The sequence below is a fragment of the Leptodactylus fuscus genome, chromosome 4 (assembly GCF_031893055.1).
Source record: "Leptodactylus fuscus isolate aLepFus1 chromosome 4, aLepFus1.hap2, whole genome shotgun sequence".
NCBI lineage: Eukaryota > Metazoa > Chordata > Amphibia > Anura > Leptodactylidae > Leptodactylus > Leptodactylus fuscus.
Genome location: NC_134268.1, coordinates 176,151,877 through 176,166,096, shown reverse-complemented (window position 1 = coordinate 176,166,096; position 14,220 = coordinate 176,151,877). Strand labels below are relative to the sequence as shown.

At 41.6% G+C, this 14,220-nt stretch overlaps 1 protein-coding gene across 2 annotated transcripts in view; it reads right to left on the bottom strand.

Annotated features, from left to right (window-relative positions):
* CPVL (carboxypeptidase vitellogenic like) overlaps positions 1-14,220 on the bottom strand; it is a 53,342-nt gene that overhangs the window by 9,446 nt on the left and 29,676 nt on the right. For both annotated transcript variants that reach the window (XM_075271451.1, XM_075271452.1), the window contains exon 12: positions 5,674-5,856. In XM_075271451.1, the coding sequence (XP_075127552.1) occupies positions 5,674-5,856 (183 nt within the window). The remainder of the gene's footprint in view (positions 1-5,673; positions 5,857-14,220) is intronic.

Genomic DNA, 14,220 nt, shown 5'->3' with positions numbered 1-14,220 from the left:
CCCACCATTGCCTCACACTGAGTCCACTGCAAATTTTTTGCAGCAGCTTACACAGTGATAGATTTTTCTGCAATAGTTTTCAAATCGTGAGCCATATTAGCCATTAGAAATATTCTCTGGATCTGCAGCAAGCTAACCGGCAAATCCATCACGTAAATAAGTCCTGGCATTGTGTTCATAAACTGCGTCACGTAGGAAAGTGCAGCTAAAACATGCTACGGAAAAACATTTCAAATGCGTTGCATTTTTTTTTATGTAGGCTTTTTCAGTGAGTTTTTCATTCCTGTCACGGAGCAAAGGTATACGTCTTCCTCCGGATGGTCTTTTGAATCAACACGGACGCAAGAGGTTGGGAGACAACAGCAATTTATTGTAATCCACAAAGTTAGTAGCCGGCGGCGGTCACATCAACTGTAATAACAATAAGTCCACAGAAGTCACAATCCAATGATAGCTTTGGCTCCTTGGTCCTGTAACTAAATCCTGGCTCTCTGCAGAGCTGTGCACAGGCCGGCTAACACATACTAACTGCCAGCTACAACTATATACTAAGACTGTTACACCTATATCTGTGGGTGGGAAGGGCTGAGTCACAGATCCTTCCCCCCTCACCTGTACCAAGGAGAGCAGACTCCCTGTCTACTATGGACAATGAACCATCCAACATCTTCTTGGAGACACTGATCAGATTATCTCCACCCATTGTCCTCACTGGTCCTCACTAGTTAGAGGTATTTGCATACAATGTGCTAACACACTAGACCTTAATCAGCCAACTACACATTGATGTATACAACAGGTTATAGAATACATTCCACACCAAATATATATTACACATTGCCTATAGTATAGACTCTACCCATCCCGTGACAATTCCCCTGTTAAATTGTGAATGTTTTCCCTATAAATTTTAACTGCTAGAATTAACATATTTTTCATAAACTCATTTTTCACTGCTCTTTTTTTCCCCCAAAATGTGTAGAGGAGACTAAGGAAATCTCATTCACATTGTTGGCACTGCAAAAAGCAGCATTTTTTTTTTCCTGCTGTGTTTCCAAAATGTGGGGCCTTAGTCTGAGTTCTGAGTTAGTCTGAGTTCACATAAGATGGTCATGCTACTGAATTTCCATCAAGGAAGCTGCTGCAGAGAAAAACATCCCAAGTCAGGAACGGCTGCAGATCTTCTGCAGGTCACCTCCCATGCTGCAGGTTTGAAGCCTGCTGCACAGGTCACTTTGCCCTACTGGTTTTAAGATAAGATAAGATAATCCTTTAATAGTCCCACCATGGGGCTAGTCCTCATAAATGAGATGAAGGAAATACTGAAAATGCGAGTCTATCCCAGTCATTCAATATGGGAAAGTATATTTGATTGATTTGATTTGTATCCAAATAGCAGCTAAATAAAGTGCATTCTATCTGCTGCAGATTGGGCTCGCTCCTTCACGTTGGTCCACAAGTTGCCACTGCCTTATAGTGCCCAGGAAAAAATAAAATAAGATCCTGACCCGCTGGTACTGTTGCCCAACCCTCCTGCATCGGTTTTATCCTGCTGTTCCTGAAGTGTGTTGGCACTGTGGTGCTGCGGTGGGTTCTTTCTTCCACATTTGGTGGGCATGTGGGGAGAGACTCAGTTGTTCTGGTCTTGTGTTTTCTCCTTATATGCGAAGGTCAGTGGTCGCTCCTTGACCCCCTCTCCCTCACCCCTGGTAAGATCTCTAAAGTAAAGGGCGATCTCCTACGCCACTTCCTCACAGCCACCAGGATAGTTATCCCCTCACCACAGGCGTAGTACCACGGCCCCTTCTCTGATGGAATGGCTCCAGGACCTCCTCCTTATCAGGAGAATGGAGGCCTTCGTCGCGGAGGACTCTGCGGACCCGTCTAAGTTTGAATCCCTCTGGTGGCTGTGGATCGTGTTTCAGGAATCTGCAGAATTCTCCTCCCTCTTTTTATAACTCCCTCGGTCTATAGTTCTTTCTCTCTGGCCCCCTGGGGCCCTCGGCCCCCTCTTTAATCCAGAGCCTACCTTCTGTTGTGTTTTGAATTTTGGAAAACTTTATTTAAAAATTAGATTACACCTAAATAAAGTGCATTCACATATAAAACTATGCAGTATAGACCATATAGCGTGTCACCATGCACAGTAAAGCACTAGACACTTATAATAACACGCAAGAAATAATACCTCAATGAACAACCAAATAAATTTTTGCAATAGCCATAGAACTCAAACTTGTAAATTTTGTCAGGACAAGCTGACTTATGTGTGCAAGCGGGGGGCAGCGAGAATATTAAGCATGTTGGATTTCAGCATACTCAATCCTTCAGCTCAGGAGAAGCAATGAAGATATAAAAGATGTATGGCCACATTCAGGATAAGTCATTAAAGTTTGATAGGTGAGTGTCCAAACCACAAGACCCCCTGCGGCCCATCAGAATGAATATATATTACACAATAAGAACAATACTTTTATGAAGCTATAAAATGAATTTATTACCAGCCTGTATAATGTAATAGACTGTGGGAGGTGACAAGAACACCAAGAGAAAACCCACATGACCAGGGGAGAAGCATTTCCTCATAGACGGTCTAAGTTTTCATAAAACAATAGAATAAATATCCTTCTGCCATTATTATGACTGCAGTTGTCCAAAATGTCTTGGCTCTTTGAATTTCCCCCTGCACCTCTTGCAGTTTATATTACGCCTACCCCAACGAAGGAAATACAATCCTGGAATGCATATAAACACAGCAAACAGAGCACAGACGTGAATGGACGCTACAGCTGGCCTACACTCCATTGGAACAAATTGAGATATTTTCCACTACTTTATGGCCGCCTCTAACCACAGTGATTTGTTTCTACTGATGATCAGGGAGATCTGCAAGGTGAAAACAAAAGCAGATTCTTCCACAAATTAGTTTTCCATCCAGGTTATGAAATAAGTATACAGGACGAGACAGCAAAATGAGAAGAGGAGATTTGTAATCTGCTGGGGACATTCAGAGGAAGGAAGCAAGAACAGGATATACTTAATACAATTACAGAATCGCAGTAAAGCATTTACAAATCAATTTAAGGGGCTTATGGGGCAATGAAAAATTGGCCATGGAAGCAAAGATTTGGCCATGTTCATAGCTATATTACAACATCCATCTGAAACCATGTATTGCGTGTGAGCATAGAGCGTCCAACCACATGTGCTAAAAAATATTTCCAGTTATAATATAACTCGAAGAAATTATTATAATGGACCAAAACTTAGGAAATTCTACTTGTTGGTAATCCCCACTGGAAGTGAGAAGAGGACAACTGGAAATACATTTGCTAAAGAGTGAATCTGGTGGAAATCATCTGAATGCCTCGCCCAAAAGGTAGACAATAGCTGGCCAGGTCATTCCACTTGACACATATTTATAGGCTACATAAGTGTTGGGTGCTCACATGACAAATGGCACCATCATAAAACTGTCCACTGCACCCTGCCAGCGTGATGACCTGTAATATCATTACATGGCAGCTATAAAGAGGATGGCATGTAATGTCAAAGGGTCAGGGAGCTCGTGCAGGCACTGTGGTCCCTTCACACAGCTGATCAGCAGGGGTCCTGGGTGTTGGACCCCCACTGATCTTTGATAAATTACTTATCTTGAAGATAAATAACCAACAACAGCTAAGTGGAATAGCCCTTCAGAGGGGTGACTCACTGAGGGGTCCCCACTCCAGCTTCACTATAATGGTGGGGGAAAGCCTGATAACAAGACTGCTGTCTCCTATGTACAGTTAATACACGTATGGCAGCAGAGATGGAGAGTTCGGTACAGTGACATCCACAGGCAGCAGAGTTCAATGCCGATCTCTCCTGCTGGAGGTGCTGGAGGTGTATTAGCTTTACCTAAGACTCTGGTCGGGGAATCAGGTTTCTCCCAACCGTTGTCATGATGCTGTAGGGCCCCAGCCATCTCCAGCTGGCTGCGGGCCCCCTGCACCGGCTAGCCTGGTCGCGGTCACACCACCTGCAACTGCGATCATTATACCCCAGAAAGTAAGTCACTTTTTGATCAATATTAGTGGAGGTCACAGCTGCTGCTCCAAGTAATTTGTTAGAAAACCAGAGCAGGACATTTTACAAAAGTATGAAGTGTTAGGAGAAAGCATGAGGATGTGATCAGCCATTGTGTTTGTTCTTCTCATCACAGTCACACAGAAGACTCTGAATGTCACCCTGTAAAGCCAGTAACAGCACCCCCGTGCTAAACTGTGCAGCAGATGGAAGCCGGAAATATGCTTTCTATTTTGTGCTTCCCAAGTACTCATGCTTATAAATTAACCCTATAGTTACATAGCTGAAGACGTCTGCAATCTATATTCTGTTAACTCAAGTCTTAGAGCATTGTTCCCCCCTGAAATCTAAGATCTCAGCAGTGGTTTTATTTGGAGACAAGTCAGATGTCACTGCGTGCATGGAGAAATCAAATGCTTAAAGCTATTGAATGAGACATTTTACCAACTCTGTGGTGGAAAGTGGTTTGTCCTAAATGAGAATAGATGGTGGACTCTTCAGACTTGATATGGTACCTCTTTTACGAATCAAACTGGTGAGCGGGGCATGGACATCAAATTGCCATGTCTCCAAGGAACTCTAAATCTGTGTTGTTTACATAGACACAGCACCTCACTCAAGTGTGGCTGTAAATGGTACTGCAACCTGGTCTCATTTACTTGAATAAGCTTGAGCTCCACTACTAAATTAAGTTACCTGTTTTGGAAGTCCTGCTTCTGGTTCTTATGACTCCTGTCTGAGGTCATAAGTCAATAAAACTTGATGAGAACCCACATGGTTAAACGGGTTGTACCGGAGTAGAAAATCATGGCTGCTTTCTTCCACAAACAGTGCCACTCCTGTCCATAGTTTGTGTGAGGTATTGCAGCTTTGAATCTCTGGCTAAGCTCCAATAATAGAGACAACCTATGGACAGATGTGGTGCTGTTCTGGAAAGAAAGCAGGCGGGTTCTTCTCATCCTGTACAACTCCTTTGAAGAGAACCTTTCATCTTCTCTAATATGTGCCCCATTTCTTGAGATATTGGTGCCGTTAGGTTTCGGCTACTGATATCACTTCACTGTCAAAAGGGCTGGACTCGAAGCTCAGCATCATCACTGGGTGATGGGTAACATCCCCCTGACAGAACAAGTCAGGGGGGTATTTCTCACTGATCAGTGATGAAGCGGAGCTTGAAGGCCGACCCTTTTGACAGTGCACGGATTTTGGAATCTGAAACTCCAGGCACCCATTCTATAAAACTGGGGAACATATCTACAAAACAAAGTGCGCTGAATTGTGCACAGCCAGCTTTGCAGCACTATGTAACATGGTACATCTTAGAGGACATGAAAGGTTCACGTTAAACACTTCACCATATGGTCTACAACACTTTAGTGGCTTCACTATACTCTTTCTACAGCATACTTGGCATGAACAGATACTTACATTTTTCTGGACCTACACAATCATGTCCTTATTCTGGGTACAATACTTACACAAGGCTTTTCTTTATCACTTATGCAGGATGAATTAATATAGGACCAGGTTATTTACTATGAATCGGAAAACAGGTTTTATATAGCCTATGAAAAACATCCTACGTTCATCTCTGTCATCTCTTACCTGAGCAAACTCCCCAGCCACACGGACATAGCCAGCCACCTCGGAATCAGTTGACCTGATCTTCCAGACGGATCTCTCAGCCTTTTTATACTCTTCTAGTCTTGACCAGGGCACAGTTTGCAGGAATCGTTCAGTAAGGGGAGCAGCGACTATCACGTCAAGCTGACCGCTGTATAGGAGGACCTGATGAGAAGGGAGATGATAAATGCAACATTTACAAAATAAAGTTTTCGTATTAAAAAAAAAAAAAAAAAAAAAAAAAAAAATTAACAAAGCACATAGAAATAAGAAGATGTAAGAAATGTGCTTTATGTTAGTTAATGTACTTGAACCGTTTCTAAAAAGTCATCGTACCTTAAAGTGCCCCGTATATATTCATTTTCATATGGATAACAAATTGTATTTACAGAGTAACAACTTTTCTGTACAGATTTTACATAGGTTTAAAAAAAAAAAAAGTATGTGCTCCTCTGCATATGATATGGTGTTTAAAGGGGCATTCTGGACTAAAAATATTGATGACTTATTTAAAATATAGATCATCAATATCAGATTAGTGGGGGTCTGACAGCCAGCTCTCCCATCGATCAGATGTTCTCAGCAGCTGATACACAGGAATGAAACAAGAAGCAGACAGCGCTGTTCTGGGTAGTGGCCAGTACCGGTACTGCACATAAGCTCCTATTAATTTGAATAGGACCTAAGCAGCTGTAACCCAGTTCCACCACTACATCCAGAACAGAGCTGTCTAGAGTAGGGCATCTCTACTTTTAAAACGCCATTTAGCTCAGAACAATTTGCCAAAACAATTAAACTCATGTAAAAATTTTGCAGCGTTTGAAAGATTTCCTCTAACCATCTTAGCAGTGACAGTCTATTGTCTTGATCAGTGTTTTATAATAAAAAGAAAGTTGGATAGGCTAATAAAGTGTATTACAAAAATGATGGCCAAACCCCCCTCCCCCTTCGAAACACAATAGTGAAAAAAAGGAAATTAGACTAAATCAAAGCTCAAAAACAGTAATGGAAAGCCTAGGACCACCACCATTAGTACATGTGCTCTATTATTGTTTCCTAATGAACTGTAGTAACATCATTTAATGTGCTTGGGAATTCTCTAAAAGGTTAATATAAGTGCATAAGAAAAATGAAAACAATTTATCTTTTGCCAAAGAAGTTCAATAAGGGTCTCTTCCCGCGGGACTGCAACGCTGCAGAATTTTACAGTAGCAACAAAGTGGATCAGATAGTAAGAAACTCCACCCATGTGCTGCAAATATAAGCTTCAGAAAACCTGTGCAGAAACTCACCTGCAGTCAGTCAATTTTATGCTGCAGATTTCAGCCTTTCGGTGTATAGATTCAATCTCCAGCAAGTTTGGTGCATTTTTTATCTGGTGTGGATTTCCAGCGGAAACCCTGCAAATTTTCTGCTTGAAATACCTTGATGCATTTCAATCTGATGTGAACATATCCTAAAGGTTTTTTTTTCTCACCATTGGCATTTATCACATATCTTCAGGATAGCAGGGAGCCCCACAGCTACAGTGCCAATGGTCTAAGACCCCAATCCTACTCACTGCACAATGACCAGTTGGAAAGAAGCTATGTACATCTATACATGCTTCTGCCCTATGGACCTGTAAGAATTAGCCATGATAAATGTTGACTGTGGGTCAACCCTTTTAACTAAACTGTTTTATGGAGAAAACAAACAAACAAAAAAAAAAAAAAAAAAAACTCCTTACAGCAAAAAGTGATAACCAACATATGGCTCATATACAGATGGAGTCATCAACCGAGCATAAAGTTTAAATGAAAGGAACTTCGGCCAGAAATAGCCATTTTACTAAGCATTCAGATGCATATTCCTGTTCATATGGTGCAATATTACCGTATATACTCGAGTATAAGCCGACGTCCCTAATTTTACCACAAAAAAAAAACTGGGAAAACTTATTGACTCGAGTATAAGCCGAGGGGGTGAAATGCAGCAGCTACTGGAAAATTTCAAAAATGAAAATGGTCGGAGTTTTTGGGTGCAGTAGATGCTGGGTGCTGGGGAAAGGGAGGTGGTGTTTTTGGTTGTCTGTCTGCCCCTTCCCTGAGGACACTTTTTTTTTTTCCCCCACTTGGAATTCAGCCTGGCTGAATATAGTGTATCTGCAGTGCTCCTATTAACCCCTTCCCGACGGAACAGGAGCACTGCAGATACCTATATTCAGTAGACCGGGCACTGTCAGACACAGGGATACCTAATGTGTTTGTGTTTCACAGTCATTTTCTACTTTTATATGTATTCTAGGGAAAGGAGGGATTTAGAACTTTTATTTACTTTATTTTTTTTTTAAATCTTCTTTTTTTCCCCCCACTATTTTATGGGATATTCTATACATTACAATTGCGGCTGGTCATAGACCCCCCCCCAAAAAAAATGATTTTTTTTTTTTTTTGGCTTGACTCGAGTATAAGCCAAGGGGGCTTATATTTGGATTAGGTTTATGCTTTGGCAAAGCTGGATGCAGCATTAGATCTTATGTACACGTCCATGGCCATTTTGTGGACACAAAACCCATACCAAGCATTTGGGATGCTCAATGGGGGTGTTTGGTTTCCAAAGCTGACCAAAGCAATGCATGATTGAAGACACCTATTGAAATCAATGGGATTGTGTTCTGTCTATTGAGAGCATGGACATTCATAGATGTGCGAATAAGGTCTGACTCAAAATGGCATGGCAAAGAGCACAGCACAGGAAAGATTAACAGGGGTACTCTGTATTGATCCTGAAGTTTTTGACAGTAAATCTAGCAAAAAAACAAACAACCGTTTTACCATTTACTTTTAAAATCATTGCCCCTGGTAATCCTCATCTACAGAGGGGAGCTCCAGCCCTCAAAATAACTGAGTGGGGTAAAGCGATACTCCATCTTCATCGCATTGAATAATTGGTGTTGGAATCCAAGGCTCACTCAGTTCCACAGTTCTGGGTATGGAGAACTTGGCCAGAATTTTAAGGACCCCCCATGATTTATTAGTCTTATTCTCCTAAACCAGTGGTTCTTAACCAGGGTTCAATAAAAACCTAGGCCCTATGCATGGTTCATTTTGTGTACCAGTAAAAAGAAAAAAAAATAAAATATAATATATATATATATATATATATATATATATATATATATATATATATATATACACACACACACACATACACACACCCCTATGTCTTGAATTTGGGAAAAAATCATATTTGATTCATCACTAAAGAAGGGTTCGGTGCATATGAAACTGGTGGGTTCGGTACCTCAAACCAGATTAAGAACCACTGTCCTAAACAATTAAGTCTACCATTGCCACTACATATAGCATATATGGAAGTGACATATATGGTTGCATTAGTGTATTATATCCTCCATGTAGACTCAACCCTTACCCATCCACTCCTCTCCTTTGACATGTGTTTTTTTCTTGGTTACGTTTACGCCTTTGGAAGGTTGCTACTGATACTTGGCTATATGTAAAGTGTTATTACTAGAGATGAGCGAACACTAAAATGTTCGAGGTTCGAAATTCGATTCGAACAGCCGCTCACTGTTCGAGTGTTCGAATGGGTTTCGAACCCCATTATAGTCTATGGGGAACATAAACTCGTTAAGGGGGAAACCCAAATTCGTGTCTGGAGGGTCACCAAGTCCACTATGACACCCCAGGAAATGATACCAACACCCTGGAATGACACTGGGACAGCAGGGGAAGCATGTCTGGGGGCATAAAAGTCACTTTATTTCATGGAAATCCCTGTCAGTTTGCGATTTTCGCAAGCTAACTTTTCCCCATAGAAATGCATTGGCCAGTGCTGATTGGCCAGAGTACGGAACTCGACCAATCAGCGCTGGCTCTGCTGGAGGAGGCGGAGTCTAAGATAGCTCCACACCAGTCTCCATTCAGGTCCGACCTTAGACTCCGCCTCCTCCGGCAGAGCCAGCGCTGATTGGCCGAAGGCTGGCCAATGCATTCCTATGCGAATGCAGACTTAGCAGTGCTGAGTCAGTTTTGCTCAACTACACATCTGATGCACACTCGGCACTGCTACATCAGATGTAGCAATCTGATGTAGCAGAGCCGAGGGTGCACTAGAACCCCTGTGCAAACTCAGTTCACGCTAATAGAATGCATTGGCCAGCGCTGATTGGCCAATGCATTCTATTAGCCCGATGAAGTAGAGCTGAATGTGTGTGCTAAGCACACACATTCAGCACTGCTTCATCAAGCCAATACAATGCATTAGCCAGTGCTGATTGGCCAGAGTACGGAATTCGGCCAATCAGCGCTGGCCAATGCATTCTATTAGCCCGATGAAGTAGAGCTGAATGTGTGTGCTAAGCACACACATTCAGCACTGCTTCATCAAGCCAATACAATGCATTGGCCAGAGTACGGAATTCGGCCAATCAGCGCTGGCTCTGCCGGAGGAGGCGGAGTCTAAGGTCGGACCTGAATGGAGACTGGTGTGGAGCGATCTTAGACTCCGCCTCCTCCAGCAGAGCCAGCGCTGATTGGTCGAGTTCCGTACTCTGGCCAATCAGCGCTGGCCAATGCATTCTATTAGCCCGATGAAGTAGAGCTGAATGTGTGTGCTTAGCACACACATTCAGCTCTACTTCATCAGGCTAATAGAATACATTGGCCAATCAGCGCTGGCCAATGCATTCTATTAGCTTGATGAAGCAGAGTGTGCACAAGGGTTCAAGCGCACCCTCGGCTCTGATGTAGCAGAGCTGAGGGTGCACAAGGGTTCAAGTGCACCCTCGGCTCTCCTACATCAGAGCCGAGGGTGCGCTTGAACCCTTGTGCAGCCTCGGCTCTGCTACATCAGAGCCGAGGGTGCGCTTGAACCCTTGTGCACACTCTGCTTCATCAAGCTAATAGAATGCATTGGCCAGCACTGATTGGCCAGAGTACGGAATTCGGCCAATCAGCGCTGGCCAATGCATCCCTATGGGAAAAAGTTTATCTCACAAAAATCACAATTACACACCCGATAGAGCCCCAAAAAGTTATTTTTAATAACATTCCCCCCTAAATAAAGGTTATCCCTAGCTATCCCTGCCTGTACAGCTATCCCTGTCTCATAGTCACAAAGTTCACATTCTCATATGACCCGGATTTGAAATCCACTATTCGTCTAAAATGGAGGTCACCTGATTTCGGCAGCCAATGACTTTTTCCAATTTTTTTCAATGCCCCCAGTGTCGTAGTTCCTGTCCCACCTCCCCTGCGCTGTTATTGGTGCAAAAAAGGCGCCAGGGAAGGTGGGAGGGGAATCGAATTTTGGCGCACTTTACCACGTGGTGTTCGATTCGATTCGAACATGGCGAACACCCTGATATCCGATCGAACATGTGTTCGATAGAACACTGTTCGCTCATCTCTAGTTATTACACTTTCCAATATCCTTATTTTTTTATGTTGTTCGAGTGTTTGCAAAAATACCAATGATCTCAAGCTGTAAACCACTATTTTATGTGTCCTATTTATACTTGCCATTTGCAGTTTTCCTTTTCTTGTTTGCAATACTTAAATACCGTTAATAAAACTTAAAGAAAAAAAAAAAATCATTGCCCCATAAATATTGAGGCATCTTTAGAGGCCGGAGTTACTCCTTATCAAAGCGGATTATCTTCATTATAACAACCTGAACTCTTTACAGACCTTACCAATAGTTTGTTGCTCCTTGTAATGTGTGTTTTCTAGTACTCCGCTCACAACATGGAACGTCATGCCTCATACATATTCTCACACACTCTGGAGATGGGATACTACTTAGAACAATGGAGTATAATAAGAATAATTACTTCCATACTGCTCTATGGCATGTAGTAAAGCTTGTGTTCATATTCATGGGGCTGACGAGTTCTGACTGCAGCATTGCATCACTTACTCTCATTCCAAAAAAGAATCAATAGCAGGAGTCGAGAGCGTTCAGTAGAAAACTACAGATGGTCCATCGGTAGTCACTTTACATAGATCTGTGTAAAGATTATGATATCAAACTATCTGCTTTACTGTAGGTGCTGTAAGGTCATCACATTTTTGGAAAGGCTTTCCTGTCTGTTTATCACTCAAACAGACATTGTTCTGGGGTTACTGAGGGGAAGGACTGGCACACCAATGGCTTCACAGAGTCAGAACCACAACCCAACCCAAATTTACAGACCCAACCTATAAAAAAAACAAAACAAAACAAAAACACACATTTTGAAGGCAGGGTTTGGGACATATTGAAGGGAACCAGTCAGAAGAGTTTGAGTTTCTGGTGCTCATAGTACAGGAGATGCCCCGAATTCATGAAGAGGAGTATACAGTGCCTCTAAATGAATTTCACTCCCCTATAATATATAGATAATAAATCAAGGTTACGTCTTTGTCTAGTACATGAATCACTGTATGCATTGCTGGCCAATAAATGAGAATCCTGAACAGGGGCCTCCCCTCCTAGAGTATTACTCAGAGGAGGAATATAGAAAAACCCCATGTGCGATAAAGTCTAAAACTATGCAAATCCATATGGAATAAGTGTACTGCATGTAATCCACTATCCAATTCTCCAGATAATTGAGAGACAGCATAGGAGACATTTCTCTTCTGTAAATATGGACTTTAGGGCCTCCCTTATCTTTTGCAGATCTCATTCCACATCTGCTAGCCAGACCCGGAGGCTAGAGAGGATCTTTGTGTGTGGGACAATGAGAATCTCCACTGTAAGGAATAGATTTCTATTGCTATAGGTTTTTAGTATACGTATATATTAGTTATATGGATAATGATCTATACCAAGGCTAGTATGTTGTAGCGTCATCCATAAAAGCAGCTGATATACAGTGTGTAATAAAAATGTTGAAATTTCAATTGCCCCATCCGTACATTTTTAGGTTTGATGGTTTAACCTGATGCCAGGGTTCATGGGAAGCTGAAAAAGGGGCCAACTTGTGGTTTTTTTTTATACCCCACAGTGGAGTGCTGAGCATCTTTCCTCCTAGAGGGAATATTTATTAGTAACCATTCTGTTAAAGGGGTTGTTTGGCCAACAAAAATGTAAAGACAAACGTTAAAAAAATTACTCAAGGGGCAACACGGTGGCTCAGTGGTTAGCACTACAGCCTTGCATCGCTGGAGTCCTGGGTTCGGATCCTGCCAGGAACAACATCTGCAAGGAGTTTGTATGTTCTCCCCGTGTTTGTGTGGATTTCCTCCCATTCTACAAAGACATACTGATAGGAAAAGAAAAAATGTACATTGTGATCCCTATATGGGGCTCACAATCTACATAAAAAAAAATAAAAATATCCAAGCAGTAATACTCCTCTTACTGATTCCCCATGCTACTAATACTTCTCAAGTCTCCACTGGTCTTATCCCGGGCTCCTGACACAGACAGGTGACTACTATAGCGGTGACCTGTCATCTCCACCGACAGCACCTCTGCAGCCAATGCCAGTCACATGGCTGCACAGATATTGTCGCCAATGGACCGAGACCGCTGGGGATCAAGAAAGAAGTGATAGGGATTTACAGGGAGTATTACTTCTTTTATTCTAGCACACTAAATGGTTTTGAAAGGTTTTAGGTACCTGAACACCCCCTTTAATATACAGAGATTCAGGAAAGCTGTAGTGGAAGTTACACGAAGAAAATCGCATTCACACAGAATGTTCTAACTATATGATTCTATTACAATAGACGATAAAACCAGATTCTCTTCACACTATATAATACATTTCTATTCTATAGCCCGCTTATTTGATACTGTAAAGATAATACATTTATGTACGTAGGTATAAATGTACTGAAGAGTTGTAAAAGTATCCCTGAGTATTTTCTCTGGTTCACTCCATGCCTCAAATCTGTTTTTGTCATTTCTTCAAACAAGGTAACAAATGGCACCTTAATATCACTTATCTGAATGAAGTGTGGAGAACTGAGGCCTATTTCCTTTTACGACTGCCCAGGGGCAATAGTTCACATAAAGGTAAAGTGTCGCCTCTGCTGACAAGTGGCAGCAAATCATTTGCTCCATGTATACAATTAACATGAAAGGGGAATATTCATTGTAGTGATCAAACCCGCAAGTTGTCAGGAATCATCTTATTATTACAGCATTAGGCTCTATTCACACCTTTTTTCAGGCTGTGTCAATAAGCAAACATTTACTTTTTCCTATTAAGCAAGTAATGCCCTGAAAATGCCCTCGAAGCTAGGACAAGTTGCATGTAACTCTCTATACCTTCTGCTAGATGTAAATATATGACATGACAAGCCAGTGGTCATATAAAAATAAAGAAATATGATATATGATTAAATGATGTAGAATTTTGTCCACCTTCAGGCAACATTGACATAGATTATATAAATTATTTCTACAAATATGCAATACGATTGTATTTAGTTCTAAAATAAAACAATAATAAAGAATCTTTAGTATAATAAGACTAAACAGATAAAAATCCATTATGTTTTTAGATTTTGGAACCTAAGAAAATATTTTATA